Source organism: Macaca nemestrina, chromosome X (assembly GCF_043159975.1).
Source record: "Macaca nemestrina isolate mMacNem1 chromosome X, mMacNem.hap1, whole genome shotgun sequence".
NCBI lineage: Eukaryota > Metazoa > Chordata > Mammalia > Primates > Cercopithecidae > Macaca > Macaca nemestrina.
The window spans coordinates 145,233,257-145,253,512 of NC_092145.1; the positions used below are offsets into that span (position 1 = coordinate 145,233,257).

At 38.4% G+C, this 20,256-nt stretch overlaps 1 protein-coding gene across 6 annotated transcripts in view; it reads right to left on the minus strand.

Moving 5' to 3' along the window:
* Positions 1 to 20,256, minus strand: part of LOC105478156 (BMX non-receptor tyrosine kinase) — a 55,441-nt gene that overhangs the window by 20,231 nt on the left and 14,954 nt on the right. For 4 of the 6 annotated variants that reach the window (XM_011735200.3, XM_011735199.2, XM_011735197.2 and 1 more), the window contains exons 5-12: positions 19,799 to 19,918; positions 18,045 to 18,109; positions 13,446 to 13,621; positions 10,610 to 10,687; positions 9,883 to 9,936; positions 6,223 to 6,277; positions 4,857 to 4,936; positions 1,925 to 2,052 (exon numbers count right to left, since the gene is read on the minus strand). In XM_011735200.3, coding sequence (XP_011733502.1) covers positions 1,925 to 2,052; positions 4,857 to 4,936; positions 6,223 to 6,277; positions 9,883 to 9,936; positions 10,610 to 10,687; positions 13,446 to 13,621; positions 18,045 to 18,109; positions 19,799 to 19,918 — 756 coding nt within the window. The remainder of the gene's footprint in view (positions 1 to 1,924; positions 2,053 to 4,856; positions 4,937 to 6,222; positions 6,278 to 9,882; positions 9,937 to 10,609; positions 10,688 to 13,445; positions 13,622 to 18,044; positions 18,110 to 19,798; positions 19,919 to 20,256) is intronic. The other 2 variants (XM_011735201.2, XM_011735198.2) reach the window with 2 other exon arrangements.

Consider the following 20,256-nt stretch of genomic DNA (forward strand, 5'->3'; position numbering starts at 1 on the left):
TCTTTTTTGCTATGTCTTTACCATCTTATGCTTAAATATGTATACACAAAGCACATACATTTGGCAAAAAATTCAAACAATACAGAAGGATAAAAAATAATAAGCCATCTGAATTTTTAAAAACTGAACCTATTACTAAGTTTCATTAAGTGGTCAAGTCATTTTAATTGTTTATATTTAGTTATGGTAAAACTGGGTTAAAATAATTATAAAATTTAATAGTTGCTTGAAAGAACCCATTACAAATATATGTATACATGTTTTTTGCTTTAAATGTGGAATGCTCTCCAAGTCAAGGGACCTATCACACATGTAGTTTTCCCCACCTTCCTTTTTCTATATATTTGTCTGGTTTTTATACGAGTGGTCTCCAAACTTTTAAAATCCTTCACTTTTACGTTTTTTTCTTGTTTCTCTGCTTGATATAAATTCTTCACCTTTAATCAGCTAAATTAATTAATTAATTAAAATATAAAAATTAGTACATTTCTATAAAATGTATATTTGGTGTGAATTATAAAAATACAATCACAAACAGAAAATGTAAGAGAATGAGATAAAAATCCAAATCTAAATAAATATCTTAATATTTTCGACTGATATCCTGTGAAGTTTCCTGTGCATCCTCTGCAGTGGAATCATTTCACTTAGAGATATCTGTTTGTCCAATACCTTTTCCAAAACGTACTTCTGAGGTACTACAGGTTAAAATAAACAATTGAGGAAATTGGAGCAAAGGAAACACAACAGTAGAAACCAAAATGAAAGCCAGAAGTGAGGCCAATTTACCTACATGCATGCAATCAAGTCATATAAAGTAGTACAAATTTAGTGCTGAGCTTATGGCTTATTTTTACTCACTTGGAAATTCACTCAGCCACTGCTCTTAAGTGGAAATTGGAAATTCACTCAGCCACTGCTCTTAAGTGGAAATTGGAAATTCACTCAGCCACTGCTCTTAAGTGGAAATTGGAAATTCACTCAGCCACTGCTCTTAAGTGGCACTATTCTAGAAAACAGAGGGTATTTCTAGATGTATTTTCATCAGTTGATTAGGCAAAAATTTAGAAGATTAATAACACCCAGTGTTGGTGAGGATGAGAGAAAATGTTGTTAGTAGGATTGTACATTTCTGAAAAGTAGTTGGCAATCTGTACATTTTAAGTATTCTTAGCCTTTGTCTCAGAAATTCCATTTCTAGGGATTTGGCTATAGAAACCACTCATATAGATGGACAGAGCTATGCATGCAGAATTGTGCACTGAAACTTCCATTATAATGTGAAAATATTGGACATGATCCAACTGCTAATCAACAGAGGGCTAGGTGAATAAATTATGGGGTAACTATGATAGAATTCTACGCAGCTGTTAAATAGACCAAAGTAAACTCTTTGTATTCGCATGGATAAACCTCTAAGACATGTGGAGTAAAGAATGCAAGCTGAGCAATATGTGTAGAATGATCTCATCTCTCTAAAAATGTAATGTATATACATAATATATAATTTCTATTTATATATGTAATGATTAGTAAGGGCTAGTGTCAGCATGCAGAAAACCCTGTCATAATAGACAATTGGTTCATGATCCAATGATATATATGTATATTTCTATAATATTTTAAATTTATAATCCTCTTGCTTCTATACACAGAAAAATCCTACAAATATTTTTATAAAGAGAATTTCTCTTTCTAAGTCACCTAGTTTACTCAATTTCATTTTTTCTGGCATTAAGGAGACAATCACGTTATATTCCTAGGAATGTAAGTTAAAAATTATGATAGGCAAAAGACTTGAGAGGATTTTTTCCTACTTTCACGGTTCCTTATATAATTAAGAATATTAGGAGGGTCAGTATTATCCAAGAAAATTAATATTTAAGAACAAGGGCCCATAAAAGGAAAAACTAAAATAAGTTACCTGCTGAATTGTGTTGGTGATAATGAATAAGCTTTGGAATGGAATCAAAACAGTAGTTTTCTGCCAGGTATAACTTGTTCTCAGCATTTGTATGCACATGGTAATGTTTGACAGTTCCTTTTTTATCACTAATAACAGAGAGAATGTTAGAACGTTTTAAATAAACAATTAAAACTTGATTAAGCAGGGTTAAATAATTATTTTAGATGCATTTGCAAATTTTGGAGAGAGAAGTCAGGGAGGGTTTCTCAGTCTTGGCATCTGGTGTTTTTCTCAGTCTTGACACCTGGTGTAACTATAAAAGTAATTATGGAAGAGAGTTCTTCTCTGAACCCAATGTATCTTTTGGTGCACATATAGAATTCATGTACAGTAAAATTCCAACTTTCCAGGCTTCTCCTCCCTTAGTAAGTGTATAAAACTGGAACCTTTCTTTGATGATCAAGAGGCTTACAGTTCTTCAGGATCATTATTCTGAGCATAAATTATAGGATAATAACAGAGGTGGAAATGAGGGAGGTAAAGGTGATTAGGCTGTTGGGTATCCTTACCCCAAAACATGGAAGGAGGCTCTTTTGGGGCATGCAGAATGAAGTAGGTGGGGATGTCCTTTAATTCCTCATGTGAACTTGTACCCTCTCCACATAAAACACTTTTTTCTTTTCCTCTGCTTTTATACAATAATGCTGACTTGATGCACATTGATTTAAGCTAATCAGGAATGATACACCTGTCTTACATTGTAGACAATTACATAGTGGTCAAGAGCCAGGCTTTGATTTTAGTTCTATCACTTACTAGCTACCCTATATGGTTATGCCTGGCATATAAGAAACAGTTAATAAATTGTTGCTGTATAGAAAACTAACACAGGGACAGAAAACCAAATATCACATGTTCTTACTTGTAAGTGGGAGCTAAATGATGAGAACACATGGACACATAGAGGAAAACAGTGGACACTGAGGCCTACTTGAGTGTGGAGGATGGGAGGAGGGAGAGGAGCAGAAAAAATAACTATTGAATACTAGGCTTAGTACCTGGGGGATGAAATAATCTCTACAAGAAAGCCCCATGACAAGAGTTTACCTTTATAACAAACCTGCACATGTACCCACCAACTTAAAATAAAAGCTAAAAAAATTTAAAAATTGTTGCTGTAACATCAACCGAGTAAAAATTGCAAGTGCTAAAGGAGAAAGGGTTCTTCTCTTTGCTGCAAATGTTTAATCAGCTTTTGGTGTCAGCATACAATTCACTGAAGGCCATTGATGAGGTTTCATAAAAGAGGGCTTCTGTATTCATTTGATTCTTTATCTATTTGCTGATTTATCTACCTGGCTACCTTAAAAAATGAATCTGGAGTCAAGAAACTCGACTAGGAGGACATCTGATACCAGGTTTGGCTGAAACTGCAGGGCCAGAGGACCACAAAGCTTTTGATACTCAGTCAACAAAGTCTTCTCCTGATTCTTACTGGGTTGGCTTTAGCCAGCATCCAGGTGTTACCATGTGAAAAATAATATATGAGATACACTGGGGACGTGGATTCTGGCATTGGAAAGTGCTGTGGGACAATTCAGGGTACATCCTATTATCTCAAGTGTAGGTAGGCACTCTGTAAAAAATTTCAAAATAAAAAATGTTTTTATTACTTAATTATTATAAATATACATATATGCACTGTGGGGTAGGGCACATGAAGAAGGCACCGAGGCAGACGATCATTCAATATAGCTGCTAAAAAAGAGTCGCACACATAGAAATTTTTTTAAAAAGATCCTAATCAGTATTTGACCAGATTCTCATTCCAAAACATTGGGGGTTCAGTGTAAACACAGAGGTATAGATGAAGGAATATGACTTGGCTATTGGAAGCCCAGCTTCAACTAGTCACTTATTAGCTCCAGGTAGGTCTTCATAAGCTCTTTTTGAACCTCAATCCTCTCATCTGCAATATGGTGTAAATAAAAACAGCTTTCCCATTTGCTTTGGAGGATGATCAGAAGGAAAAAAAGAGCTAACTACCAATAAGAAAGTGGCTTGTAAAACTCTGGAGAAGGATTCTGATGATGATTTGCATGAGATGACTATGGGGTGTCTTTTATGCCCAAGTGTTAGGGTACAGGGAGTGCAGCAGGTAGAACTACTCTTCCCCAGCAGCAACAACCACAATAATAGTAATTACTGTTAGTTTATTAAGTGCTTACTATGTGTCAGGCACTGTTCTGGATATAACATATGAATTAACTCACTCCACTCATGGAACGTAACAATCATTATGTTCCCCTTTCAAATGAAGAAGTTGAGGCACAGAGGCTGAGAAACTTGCTCAATGTCACAAAGCCCTGAAATAGTAGAGCCAGGATTTGGATCTAGAAATTTGGCCTCAAACAAGAACTTTTAGTCACACAAAGAGGACAGAGCCCTGGAAGGAAGCTGTGTAGAGAACACAGCGGCACTGAGTCAACCTTCTTTCTGCTAACTCCGAACCCAGTGGAAGGACTTACTAAGAACTGGACACTGGAATAGGCACCTTTGCTCAGCAGGTGGCTAGGGCTGAGAGTATAGAGGCTCCACTGCTATTTTTTTTTTCTTTCTAGGCTTAGACCTAAATGAAAGGGAATCACCCAGGAGTCTCTTAATAAACATTTACTGAGGCATGCTGTGCTCTGGGCACTCTGTTACTGCCTAGGGTGGGGCAGGAGAGGATTAGCCAGAGAATGGCCTCTTGAAAGTAGTGGGGCAAGGATGGTGGGGCAGTGGGGTGAGGGTGGTGGAGGCAACTACAAATGGTCACATTCAACAGAAATACTTTGATTTAAAATTCCAGAGTTTAAAGATGATGTCTTATCCCAAAATGTGACTGTGACCAGCATATTCAAAGAATATACGCAGAAAGGTAAAAGAAATAAATCCTTATCATACTTACTTCACAGCCTTACTAAATAAGGACACTGTGTACATTCCCACTTGGCTCGAATTTCTAACCATAAATGCTCCTTCTTTTCCCTAAAAAGGAAGGAAAATATAGAAGGAACAGCAAATATTTTCATTATTCTCGAAAATGATTTTGCATGGTAGGTAGTTGGAAAATAAATCTTTTTGATTGACTTTATATGTCACAAAGGCACAGGTTTCTCACTCAATCTCTTTACAGATCTTCCCTATGTGTGTGAACACTTCCTCTCCAATTAATGTTTAACGCTATAACATACTTTTCTCGGTGTTGTGCTTATGTAAGCCTAATGTTTTCATCTTTAAGAAATGCAATTTCGAACCATGTATCACCGTATCATGCCCTTGGAAGGTTTTAGAAAACCAAACATCCAGAATAAATCAGTTGTTAAAGTTCTACACTCAAGCTGTCTTTCTCAATGACTTGTGCTAATACTAAGCGATGAAGGTTCAGAAAGAGCAGATTATAAACTATGAATGTGACAAACCACCACATGAAGTCATTACATTCTCACTAGCACCCCTCAAAGAAATAAGTGTAGTGTTTAGTGTTTTTATCAGGTTAAACTATATCGAAGTGTCATTTTTAGAAATCAAAAGAGTTTGCTACTGGCATTCCATACTAATTAGTAATAAAGTCAGATAAACATATACTGTATCACATCTGCTATACTCTGGTCTAGGTGCTAATGAGCAGTGACAGAGCTCAGGTTAATGGCTACATTGACAGCCTCCAATAAATCATTTCTTTTATTCATGCTCTGAGCAGTCCCTTCCCATACTGACTCTAGGCTGAGTCATGTGACTTGCTATGACCAACGGGACCTTAGCAAACACAACGAAAGCAGAGACTTGAAAAGTGCTTGCACCGTGGGGCTCGTCCTCTTCAACCACTGCCTTGAGATCACCATGCTGTGAGGAGGCCCAAGAAAGGCACATGGAGAGGCTGCTTGGGGAAGAACTGTGGAACTCCACTTGACTGCCTCAGCTAAACCCAAGCCCCCAGTCAACTCACCACCCAAATGCAGCCACAGGTGTGCCCCTAAGCAAAACCTGCCTAAGAACTGCTGGCCCAGCTGACTCACAGAATCACGAGATATCATAAATCCCGCTGCTTCAAGCCACTAAATTTAGGAGTGGTTTATTATGCAGCAATAAATAATGGACACAGAAGTAGTGGCTAGACATGAAGAGTCGGGCAACCCACAGACTAGACAAGCAACACTACAATGACTTGACTATATAATTAGCAGCAAGGTTTCTATGAGAAATGCATCAGCCTCTGGACCCCAAAATACAAAGAGATTCTGTGAGGCTGTTTTAAAGACAAGACTATTTACCTTTTGTCTGAGTAACTGTTCAGATTGTGATCTGGAGATGTTACCAGCAAACCAGCTGCAAAAGGAAAAAAATTTATATGTGAGAATCAATAAGTTTTAGATTGTATAGCTTGACACTCAACTTTCTAATCTGTAAAATGAGGCATTGGCTTACCTCAGGGGTTTCCAAGCCTAACTGCTCAAGAGAATCATTTGAGGAGCTTTTCAAACCTACAGATGCTTAAGTCCCCATTACCAAATTCTGATGTTGGGGTGGGGTCTGCACATCTAATTTTTAAATGGGCTGGCATTTAGGAATCTTTGGTTTTCTTCTGGGTGACTTCTAAGTTTTCCTACATTTTACCATTTTGAGTAAGGGTTAGAGATTAGACCTATGAAGAATATTCCAAGAGGAAAGTCAGGGCTGCCAAGGATGAAAGCCCTTATCTTCCAGTCATATAATTTCCTTGTAATAATATGATGATAACATCTATTTTCAGATCAAATGCTTTTACTTTATATGTGGAGCTCAACAGGCCAAGAGCTGTTTCTCATGTGAGGGCAACAATGTCTGTGGCCTTTGGGTTTTAGACAGAATGTCCTACTTAGGAAATGAGTAAAAGTAGGGCACGGGGTGGGATGTAGCATGGGTTTGGGTGAGTGGGAGGACCGACTGGCTAGAAGATAACATTTGCAGAGGAAAGAAGTACAAGAGGAGGGTGAGGGCAGAAGGGAGGAGTTGTAGGAGAAATTCAATGTAGAAGGTATCTCAGAACTTGGCAGGAATAGATAGGAAGTGATTCTCTGTATAATCTCTGTATGAGTTTTGGGAAGGGTTGTAAGCTGGTGGACAGTTCAATAAAATAGAAAGAGCCTTAGGCCACCCAGCTTGGAGGTCTGGGTTCTAGGCATAACTTCCCTATGTGTAACTGTATAACTTCGAACAAGCCACTTGGCCTTGTTTGACCTTGGACTTCCCTACCCGTAAAAGTAGGGAGAGGGTTGATCTTGGTAAGTCTGAAAGTCTCTTTCAACTCTACCATTATGGATACTGTATAACTAATACTTGAAATATTAACTGATAGGTTTTCTTATTAGTCAACATTTTAAGGTAATACTAGCTAATCAAAAGGCCCTTCAGGAGCTATGATACAGGATATATACCTACAGGGGAATAGAAGGAAGAAAATCAGGAATCAGGAGAGAGACCTGGAGAGGCAAGGTGATATAACCTATATACCCTATACATTATACCCCCCACACACATACAAACGTTGCCTGTGTCATAATTTTGCTGAGGCCTGCCTCTTATTGTTTTAAATAATATTTTAGTATTTCAATGACAGAGCAGCAGAGTCCTAGGCATAAGGTGTTTTTTTGTTGTTGTTGTTTTGTTTTTTGTTTTGACAGGATCTCACTCTGTCACATAGGCTGGAATGCAGTGGCATGATCTCGGCTCATTACAGCTTTGACCTCCTGGGCTCAAGTGATCCTCGCACCTCAGCCTCCCAAGTAGTTGCGACTACAGGCATGGGCAACCACACCTGGCTAATTTTTGTATTTTTGTAGAGACAAAGTTTTGTCATGTTGCCTCGGCTGGTATCAAACTTCTGAGCTCAAGCGATCTACCTAGCTCGGCCTCTCAAAGTGCTGGGATTATGGGTATGTGCCACTGTGCCTGGCCTGGCCTAGTCTAGTTCATTAACACATGATTTTCTATCTAAATCTCAGTGCTTAGTGCTTCTGTCTTTAATGGAATTGACTAGAATTGCTCATGAAATTATGGCCATAAAACAAAAACTCCCATGACACCAATAGAATAGGAAGCTGGGAGAGCATCAAGCACAATGTGAGGTGACTGAGTCCCAGATCCTATAGCCCTATAATCCCGAGGTCCCTTTGGTATCTTTTTGATTTTAAGAGGACAAGTCTTCCCTGAGAATTTCCTCAACGTCTGTCTCTCACACACCACTTGCATTCAGAAAAGATGGGAATAGAGACTGTCTAAATGGTCATATCTGGCTTACCCAATCAGAGAAAGATTTCCAACTTATTTAAATGCTAAAGACTACAATCCACAATTAGAGGTTCACTCCCATTGGTTTAAGTCTTTGTGTTTCATTAAAGTGCAATTATCATTGGAAATGACCATGGGTTGGTCATTCTCAGTCTTTTATGCCTTAGTATGAATTATTCCGTCAATGCTTTCCTGAGAATAGATGTTAGGGAAGAAAGTAAAGCCGAAAGAGAGCTAGAAAGTGGTAAAGAGACCATGCCACAAAGAGGTGGAGGGTACAGCACATCTTCCCCAATGCAACAGGTATGGCTAGGGCCAGGCTGGGTTAGAGATGAGAGGAGGAGTGAAAACAGTAGCACGTACTTTGGAAAAGTTCCTGTTTCACACGTAACCAATAAATCAATAATACAACACTTGTACAAAAACAGAACTGGAAATACGCATAATCCTAGTGTCCAAGTGAATTCTGTGCCATTTGGTATCAAGTGTCTGAGAAATGCAATATGCTGTATTATTCCCACCTCTTCTTAACACTAATCTTTACATCTAGGAGACAATTATTTGTCCCTATTTGTAGAATGATGGACCCTTAGATTTTGGAAGGAAACTTAGGCCAACCTCCTCAGTATATTTGGGGTGACCACACATTCTTATTTGCCCAGAAGTCCAATTTATGCTTGATGTCCAGGTGTAATTTTTATTTTAATTTTTGTGAGTACACAGCAGGTATATATATTTATGGGGTAATGAGATGTTTTGATACAGGCATGCAATGTGTAACAATCACATCATGGATTATGGGGTATCCATCCTTTCAGTCGTTTATCCTTTGAGTTACAAACAATTAATTATATTCTTTAAGCTATTTTAAGTGTATAATTAGCTGGGTGTGGTGGCTCACACCTGTAATCCCAGCACTTTGGGAGGCCAAGGCGGGTGGATCACCTGAGGTCAGGAGTTCAAGACCAGCCTGGCAAACATGGCAAAACCCTGTCTGTACTAAAAATACAAAAATTAGCTGGGCGTGGTGGCAGGCGCCTGTAATCTTAGTTACTCAGGAGACTGAGGCAGGAGAATCGCTTGAACTTAGGTGGTGGAGGTTGCAATGAGCTGAGATCGTGCCATTGCACTCCAGCCTGGGCAACAAGAGCAAAACTCTGTCTTAAAAAAAAAAAAAAAAAAAAAAACCAAGGTCACCCTAAGAATAGAGATTTGTTGACATAAATATTGCCATGTTCAAGGTGTACCCTGTAAAATTACTGCATCATTAATAACTTCTCCAAAAATATTACTCAATGTTAGTAAGAGCTTTCAAACATCACCTTAATTAGAGGTCTCCAGGAAAGAAATAACGAGCAGAAACATTATATGCTACATCTACAAAGACAAAGTAAAATGAAGGTGATGCTGGACATATGATAAATCCAATGAGTATTTGCAGCCAATTTAGATAATCCAGTTTTGGGGAAAATACTTTCATTGGTAACAACCCAGCTCATTGTCACCTGTCACCTAGAAAAATGACCCAGAACCTTACATGAGTTTACCCATGTAAATACAGCCTCCTGAGACAGTCTCAGTCATCTGTTTTCATGTCTTTGAGGAAAAGAGTAGAAGTATCTATGTCTAGTTTTAGAAGAACCCATAAGACTTTCAATACTCACTCATAATCATCCAGGTTTGCCTCTTCTTCAGATGAACTTGACTCAGGGAATCCCCTTAAGAAAAGATGAGAAAAACGTAAGTGCAAAAAAGCACCAAGAAATAATCCAAGTGCCTAGCCATGCAATATCAAATCCCACCCTGATTTTATCCACCTAACATTTAGATTGTTAGGTTTCTCCTTCTGCACCTGGGAAGGTATCAACACAGCAACAGTAAAGATAGAGTCACTCAAAAGTTGGGCTTATGCCAAGTTTTGATGAAAGAATGGTTCCTTGATACAGGAGATCCCCGGGAAGCCCCCAGAGGAACTTGTATTTTTTTGACTTTTTCCAAAGAGTGGGTTCATGAAATAGATGAAGACTCCTTCAGAGATGGGTGTAGTATAAAGTTAAAAAAAAATTGGGTTGTGTATATAGCTATTCTTATGGAAGAGTTATTCAATTCTAGGTTGCGTTTCTTCCCTCTAGAGATGCCTAGGTCAGGTATACTAATGTCCGTGCTACTACTGGTGTATGTCATGGATGCTGGCTAGGAAAAGTCAGTGCAAGAAAAACTAGAACCCAAAAGTCATCCATTCAGGGTCTAGAGAGGCAAACTACATAGACTTTTTTGCTTTATATTTACCTTAAGTACAAAGCCTAGCTGCAAAATCATTGCAAGTTTGTTAAGTTTTCCTGAAAATGGAAGCATATTCTGGATGTAGAGGAATATCTGAATTTGATTTACCATGAAATCTTTGTGGTGGTGTGATTTACATTTCTTTCTTTTTGGTTACTACTTGCAACATCTTCACTGCTGCTGCTACTGCAAAAAAGAGACATTTTGTAAGTTTATAAACATATGTCTACTTATAAATTTTAAATGACAGAAGTAATTTTGTTCATATATGTTTTAGCTTTATTTGACATTTTGACCCACACATTTCACTTGTTTGGGAAATTTAAGCTAATGAGTTACTTTCACATTTTGATTCTTTCAGGCATTCCAATAAAAGCAGTAGTTTGGCAACATTCCTAAACAAAAGAAAATTGTTAATAATGGCTCATAATGACCCCAAACAATGGAAAATCTAGATTAATAAATCATCTTGATTGGATTTGCCCTGATTTTCTTATAGATATGCAAGCATTCTGTCACTCATATATTTTAAAATAATTTATTTTCCTCTTTGCTAATGTGACTACAATTAAAATTCTTGAAAATGCTGATCTTTTTACTCCTTCTGGACACAGATGGATAAGCAGGATTTTCATCATCCTCTGCCATAGATCATTTTATCTCTTTTATTTGGAGTATTAAGCAGAGCATGAAGAAGTGCCTACCTCTCAAAGTCTAAAGGCTGTTTTATCTGGAATGTAGGACCTATTTCCTGTTTGCCTTCATAGTCCAGACTTTTTTTCAAGACCACAGTTCATAGAAACAAGCTTCCTTAGCAAGGAAATGCTCCCCTGGCTCTATTTCAAGGAATGCCTAGATAAAGCCCTTAAACTCTAAAATGCCAAAGCTTCCCAAAGAGCCTTGCCCACTAGAATAGCTTTTATTTAGCCTTGTTTCTGAAAACACTTAGAGAATGTCCATCAATAGTGCATCACTTAGGTTTACCCAATAGCTATATAGTGAGTACTTTACAGACATTAAAAATAATCAGGTAATTTGCACAACAATGTAAATGTACTTAACACTACTGAACTGTATGCTCAAAAATAAGATGGTAAACTTTATGCTATGTATATTTTACCAAAATTAAATGAAAATGAAATTTTAAAAGTCAGGTGTATCCTCACGTATTCAAATAGGAAAAATGCTGAAGATGTCAAGTGAAAAGAACAAATGGCAAAGACTGTATCATGAGAACTTACTTGCTTTTTATGCACATGGCCACATGGGCATAGAAAACATTTTAGGGGAGTGCAAATGGAATATTCTGCAATATTTGAATGATTTAATAGGAGCATAGATTATCTTACTAAACAGAAAACAGATTAAAAAGCAGCTCAGGGGAAGATTATAAGAATGACAGAAAGTTGATAAAAAGTATTATCCCATATATGAGCTGAGAATCATGGCTGCACTTTAAAAAGTCAAGCTCCATGAAGGCCTTTTAGCAATTATTATAATTCACTCTCAGATGCAATGCTGCTCATGCTAAGAGAGAATCAATCCTTTGTTAAAATAACTAGATTCCTGAAGTTCTAGGGAAAATCCACAGTTGGGACCAAACCTAAGGAGGTGCAAATCTAGGGGAGTGTCAAAAACTCAATAATCAAGATAAATAATATTTTAATGAACAAAATATTGACATTTTAAATAAAGGTTGGATCCAGCAATTTATGAGTTGGTAGCTGGGCAGCAACCCCATGTGAATCAACAGTTCTTCCTGGTTATTTGAAAACAGGTCAGTCAGTTTCACCTCACACCTCTCTCAGTGAATCACTGGAGTTTCTGTCAGGAAGGGGACCTGGAACACCATTAACACGACTTCCACTCTCCTTGCATCTGGGTTTACTGATCCTCTCCTTCCACAAGAATGGTGGGCTACAGGCACACAAATGTAATCCCATCCCTTGGGCACCAGGATTAATACACTAGGATTCTAGTTCCACTTTGGAATGAAAGGGACCATGGCTTATTATACTGAAAAAAAATCAAGAAGAATACACTTACATTATTTCAAATTCCGTATGGCCCTGTATTATTGAAACTTTGAGTAATTGGCTTTAGGCAAAAATGATGAGGATGGAAAGAACAAAGGAATAAAAGGACACAGGAAAAATAACTATGAAAAGAGATACATGGTGAGTGAGAGAGATGATCTGTATCCATTGTGGGGAAAGGCAGACATGACTTCCCTGCAGGGATGCTGATAACCGAGTGAGAAGATGGCAGAGAGTAGACAATGTGATAGGAAGGAGGTCTGAGACAGGAAATAAGGAAGGGAAGTCACTTGACCCTTTCCATATGGTCATCTTGCAATTCAGTTCAGCATTTATTTGGCATCGAGTGTAGGGCAAATTCAGTGCCAGACCAAGAGATATATACATACACGATTTACATGTTGCCTTCAAGGAATTTTCAATTCTGGCTTTAGATAGAATCTTTAGGCTAAAAACTGTGAGAAGACTAATCAGGTCAGGAGAGGCGAGGTTGTACATTCCAAGAAGGCAAGCCATGGCCTTGCTTGAAATGCTATTTGCCATCTGGCTAGTGACACTGAAGCACATTGCAGAAGTAAGCCCATCCTAAGCTCTTTCATATAAAGGATAGATTTCAAAGATTCTGTATTCTGGAATGTGGAGATATTTGCGGGGAGAAGGAGGAGAAAGGGAAGGGAATACAATGATCATGCAATATTGAGATCATTAGATTGGATAATCTAAATGGAAAATTTATGCTTCTCAGCCCCAGTGGGGCCACTGCTTCCCCAGGCTTCTGGCTCAAGCACTGAACATTTTCTGAGAGGACAGCCTAAGGCCTGGATTAACAGCTTTGAGGCTGAGGTTCAGGGTAGTGGGGTAGTGTTTACTCTACATGCTGGGCAGCTGGTCTGAAAGCTGGGGATTACCTTTTCAGTTTTCTTTCTTGCCCCCAGTCAGGGTAGTCTTCTTTTGGAATATACTGCATGTTGAAGTTTGGCTGGGAGCCATAGATTTTCTTTGAGTTGCTGTCATATTGGGCTAGAGTGGTACTTGAAGATGGTGCATCCATTTTGAGAACAGGAACTGCCCGAGGTATCTTCAGCTTTGGAGGGGAAGAGATTTTAACACATCACAGTGAGGCACAGATTCAGGTACCGGGAACTGACAATTAAGTATATCAGTTCTTGAAAGAAAGAGAAAGGAAAGAGGGAAGGGAGGGAGGAAGGGAGGGAGGAAGGGAGGGAGGTAGGGAGGGAGGAAGGGAGGGAGGAAGGGAGGGAGGAAGGGAGGGAGGAAGGGAGGGAGGAAGGGAGGAAGGAAAGAGGCAAGGAAAGAAGAAAGGTATGAGCAAGGATATGGAGCAACTGGAACTCATACTTTTGCTGGTTGGAGTATGAAGTGGTACAACAACATTGGAAATTTGTTTGCAGAATCTAGTAAATCTGGATGTGCATCTGGTCATGACCCTATGACTCATAAATTATATGTATATATACCCAACAGTGAAACCAAGAGACCTGTAAAGGAATGTTCATAGCAGATTTTAATTAGATAAAAACTAGAAACTGCCTACATGCCCATCAAGAGAATAAAATAATAAACATGTTGTGGTTGTTGAAGGCTGAATAATGGTCTCCCGAACATGTTCATGTCCTAATTCCCAGAATCCGTGAATAGCTTACATGGTAAAAGGGACTTTGCAGATTGTAATTAAGTTAAGGATTTTGAGATGGGGTGACTATTCTGGATTTTGTGGGGGTGGGCCTGATGTGGTCAAAAGGGCCCTTATAAAAGGGAGATAAGGTGGTCAGAGATTAGAGAGCTGTGAGGATGGAAGCAGAGATTAGACAGCAGAGGAGCTGCGACCTTCTGGTTCCGCAGACGGGGGAAGGAGCCAGAAACCAGTGAATGTAAATACCCCTTAGGAACTGGAAAATGCAAAGAAACAGATTTTTCCCTAAAGCTTCCAGAGGAAACACAGCTGTGCAGATCCATTTTAGACATAAGATCTTCCAAACTATAAGAGAATAAATGTTTGTTGCTTTAAGCCACTAAATTTGTGTGGTAATTTGTTAGAACAGTAATAAGAAACCAAAACAGTTGTATATTCACACAACTGAATTCTATACAATGATGACAGTAAACTACAATCACATACTAAAAAAAAGGCAAATCTCATAAATTAAAGAAAAGAAGACACACAATAAATGACTATACACTTTATAATTCCATTCATATAAAAGTCAAAATCAGGCAAACAATCTATGATGTTATAAATCAGGTTAGCAACTACTTTTGGAGGGTAGTAATGACTGAAAGGGAACATCAGGGTGTCCCTGGGGTTCTGTGATGTTGTGTTTCTTTATCTGAGGGTGGATTATAGAGAAGTGTTCAGTTTGTGAAAATTCATCAAGCTGAACACTTAGGATTTGTGTGCTTTTCTATGTTCATGTTATACTTCAGTTAAAAATTCACAGTGTGTGTGTGTGTGTGTGTGTGTCTGTGCGTGTGTGACAGAGATGCATTTAACATTTTTGTCATGCTGTATTTTACTTTTTCAGAAATTTCATTTACTTGGAGTTAAGGCTTTGACATTCTAGAAATTTTAATTATGCAGCACAGTGTTATTTATGAGCTGTGAAGTGGGCTATCTCCAAAGAAAAATGCACTGGGAAGTTCCTTAAATGGAAATCATTTAAGGAAATCTCTTAGAACAGAACAGCTAGAGAGCTGATTTTTATTTCCTCCATTCAGAAAATAAGCCCTCTACTGAACAGTCTGGTAAAAAACAAAACAAAGAAAAACATACTTTACATGATACCCTCTGATCCATGGTTCATCTGGGAAGCTTATAATCAATACAGACTTATGAACCCTTAGCCACTGATTTGCCTAACTGATAATTTTCAGTACATTGGCCAAAAAATTCCCTGCTGGAGACTAGATGCAATGGTTTCTGGCTCTTAAATTATCTTCTGCTCTTAGAGTTGTCAAAAACAAACTTTATTGGTAATTCATCCTTTTTAAAGTGCAGAATTCAGTGACTTCTGTAAATTTATCAACTTGTATAACCATCACCACAACCCAGTCTTTCCATCACTCCAGTAAGATCCCTCATACCTATTTGCAGTCAATTTCCATCCCTACTCTGGTCCCAGGCAACCACTGATCACCCTTTGTTTTTATAGATTTGCCTAATCTGGGCGTTTCTCCTAGGTGTTTTAGAGGGCCATACTTTTCAAGCTTCAGGACTGAAACATATTTTCAAACCCAAACAGCAATGTTGCTAATAACAAAGTAAAAACTCCTAACCATTATAATTGTTTCCTAGGGCTTCCATGACAAATTGCTACAAGTCTGGTGGATTAGAACCACAAAAATTTATTATTTCACAGTTCTAGAGGTTAGAAGTCAAAATAAACGTTTCAGCATTGCTGTATTTACTCTGAAGCCTCTAGGAGAAAATCTTTGCTTGCCTCTTCCAGCTTCTGGTCCTTCCAAGTTGCTATGGTTTGGATATTCGACCCCTTCAAATTTTATGTTGACGTGTGATCTCCAGTGTTGGAGGTAGAGCTTAACGGGAGGTATTTGGGTCATAGGGGCAATCCCTCATTAATGGCCTAGTGCCATTCTCATGGTAGTGAATGAGTTCTCACGCTATGATTTTCCATGAGAGCTGGTTATTGAAAAGAGTCTGCCACCTCCCTTCCCTCTCTCTTGTTTCTTCTCTCTTACCGTGCAATTTCTGTACACACTAGCTCCCCTTCCTTCCTTAGACTGGAAGCAGTCTAAGGCCCTCATCAGATGCAGATGCCAGTGCTATGCTACTTGTACAGCCTGCAGAACGGTGAGCCAAATAAACCTCTTTTCTTTATCAATTACCCAGCCTCAGGTATTCCTTAGTAGCAACACAAATGGACTAAGAAACAGGTGTTCCTTGGCCTGTGGCAACATAACTCCAATCTCTTCCTAGGTCTTCACATGGCCTTCTCCTCTGTGTATCTCTCTGTGTCCTCTCATCTTACTAGTCATTGGATTTATGGCCCACTCTCATCTTTTGTGTGATTTCATCTTGATCTTCAACTAATTATGTCTGCAAAGATCCTAGTTCCAATAAGGTCACATTCTGAGGTTCTACATGGACATGAAATTTGGGGGACATTATTCAGTCTACTACAATCATGGATTATTTTTGTCTTTCATGTTGATTCACAAAAATTATGTTGCTTTTACTTAGAAAGAGAGAAGTAAGTGTGTGCGAATGTGTGTAGCTGAAAATAAGTACCCAAGACACCATAGATCCAATAGGCGGGTGGAGATATCCCCTTGCTTTCAGGTGAACTTCTAGAGAACCACTGGGAAGCCATTTTCTGTGTATCCTGGCATTTGAGGAGGCTCACACCTGCCTGGGAACCCTAAAAACAGGAGGCTGTGGCTATGAATCTAAGAGAGCGGAGCAAAAAGAGAGCAGTAGCCTGTACTTCAAGAAAGAGCTACATACAGCTTAATTAACCAGAGCAATCAAGGTTTTGTTTGTTTTCTTATAGGCCAACTCCACCCTTGGGAAAAAGTTGGCTGACAGCCATCTTGAAAGGTTGAGGGCTGAAAATCTGAAAATCCAAGTGCTGAGGATCAAAATCTCTCCCCTGTCATAAAACTACATATGGATCTGCCCTTCAGTAGGAAATTCCCAAAAGTCTCCCATGAGATAAAGAATCAGTGCTGGAAAACTCACTCAGATACCACCACCACATCATGACAGAAACAGCTATGTGTGTCTTTTTTTAATTAGACCTCGTCTTCCTTGGAACTAACTCTGAAAGGGCCATAAACCTCAGCCACTCCAAAATCCCTCCCCAAAAGCAGGCTGCCAGGTGATGCAGGCCTAAGCTAGGTGAAGGATGTTTAACTTGGAATGATGTTTGCAGTCATATGATAATAACATTGGGTGGAACAATTCAGAGGCTGTTCTCATGATTACAAGTAATGGGGAAATTTTTATCATTTCAGAGTGACTGCAAAACTATGGAATCTGGCAAAGACTTTATTTGGAAGCGGGGAAGAAAGCCCACTGAATAGTTTTGAAGGGATAATGGAGGGAAAGAATTATGTTGTTTTCTGCTTTTGTCCTATAGAGTTCCATTTCAACACCAGGATACTTCCATGAAACAGTCTTGGCCATGTTGATGGTAAGGAAAGAATGACAGCTAATAACAGCTGCCTGTTATGTGTGATGCCATCTTAAGGACATCTCCCACATGTACACATTTTTTTGGTGACTATTTATGGGCTTACTGGCTAGGAAAAGACACAACAATTAAATACAAAAATATCAGATATTACAATGGTTCTATATTTGAATCCACTATTCAATACCACCCATAGCTATTGTCTGGAGCTCATGGTTTTTCTCTCTTTGCTGGGAAGTCTAAATGAATTCCACATTTTCTAGTCTTGAATCTGGCAACTCTTGATTTATTTAATATATCCTGACCATGAAAAACATTTTTAAAATATTGACTTACCACTCTGTCTGGGAAGGTAGGAACTCTGTATTTCTCTTCATTGACTGCAATATGCAGATTAGCATCTGAGCATTAAAACAAAGTAATATCAGAAGGAACTTTAAACAAAACAAAGAGAAACACTCAATGTTATGAATTAAAAGAATGAACCAGCTTGTGTGAGCAATACTCCAGATTAAGTGAATCCAGACACAACATCTGGAGTGATTCTGTAGCTTTCCTATATAAGGCCCAGCTCCTATGTAGTTCATGTATCCTGGAAAAAGGGTGGATCAAGGCATCTTGGACAAAAAGAAATAAAGACACCCAACTTTTTCTTTTAGTTGTTATGCCCATGGACTTCCTGGTAGCTCAGCAGAAGCCAAGGGAATAAATTGTACTTGGACAGATAGACAGTATTACAGCTGCTCAGGAACTGCAACACCTCTACACTCTGTAGTTTTCCTCAGAGGCACAGCACCTGTGGCACCCAGAATACATGCCGAGTGTCATCCAGACAGAGCCTAGGAAGGCAATCCCAAGGCAGTGCTCTCTCTGGCCTTTTTCCTGCTCCTTCCAGAAAGTTAGGGCATGGTCAAAGCTGGAATCTGACCTGCTAGGTAATGATAAAAGACCATAGACAAAACCACTGGGGAAAATGATTAACACCATAAGGAGACATTACTCCTCAGTCCCTTACAGTGGAGGGAAGGCCCATGTGCAGCCAATCTGTAGAGCTCATTAAATCACTATAATTCATGAGTATACAGAGCAATGTGATCTAGTTGAGATTAATAAATATTCATTGTATAGTCTAATTAAGATGGAAAACACAATGAATACTTATTGATTGATTTTTTGGGGGTAAAATGACCAGTAGTAGCATTAACATGATTGTTGGGTATCAACACTGTTATGAAGTGAATTTAAAAAATATTTTATGTGCTGGTATCTTTTCCAGTTCATGAAGTTCTATTCTGTAGCTGATCTCATTCAATTCTGTAAAGCTGTTGTAATCCAGGCATATTTTGTCCAGGCTGGTAAAACTGGTACCAAAATAAGTTCTCCTATTTTGTATTTTTCGACAACTTTATGTTAAATAATTATAAACTTTAAATATATATAAGTCCCTCTTGTTTCCCTGGGAATACAACTCTGGATAGAACCTGATTTCACATAAAGCAACCCCTTCTCTCATGTCATTAAGAAATTAACACACATATACAGAATGGCAAACTGCTTTAAAAATATATTTTAAAAGTTGACCATTATTTTAGTATATATGGTGATGAAAAGTGTTACTTAAATTATATCTTTTTTTTTTTTTAAAAAAAGAATGTTGTTTTTTCAGTTTGTGATTTTTGTTATTTATAAGAAGAGCGAGCTGGTTTTCTTATCAAACTGGAAACCTAGCTGTTTGAACCATGATGACATATCCAACATATTCTACCTTTTTGGAGTTTATCTTGAACCAATAAAAATTATGGGAGGAAATAACAGCTCATTGCTTGATTAATGATTAAAATTTTTAAAATGTTTCTCATGAAATGAAAGAATGGCAGACGTTAATATTGTTATTATCTTAATGGCCATGACTCAATTGACCCTAGAATGAGATTTCATTTGTCACATAGCATCTGCAAGGCTGAATTTTCGTGATGCCAACCAATCTGGCACATCTCGTTTTCTGGCAAGCTCTTCTGGCCTCTGGCAGGTTTAGCCTAATGGAGCACTATCCACCCAAGGTCCAGTCCAACAGAGGAATCACACATTACATGCTTCCCAGAGGGTACATCCTGGGGCTGCTTTACAACTCTGCTGGCAACACAGGAACTTCCCGTCCACGAAGAACCCACTATGGTACTTGATCAGCAGATGGGGGTTACCCCTTATCTCTGAGGAGCAGACAGGAAGAAAACAAGACGTTAGCAAACGTTGATCCAAGAGGAGAAACATATTCAGTAAGTGCTGTAATCACAGAACAATAAAAACCCCATTTGGCCAGCAACCAAGGTAAGAGCAAATGGTTCCAGAAGGATATAGGTCTTTCACTCAACAGTTAATAAGCCAAAAAGAAAAAAGAAAAGTCTAACCATGAGTATGTTGAGAACAACACAATAACATATCATTTTTGAAGAAAAAATAACTAGTAAAATGCATATACAGATCAGCCTGATGTTAGGATTTTAGAGATATATCCGTAAAGAAAGAGAGTGGGTTATAGCACATGGTG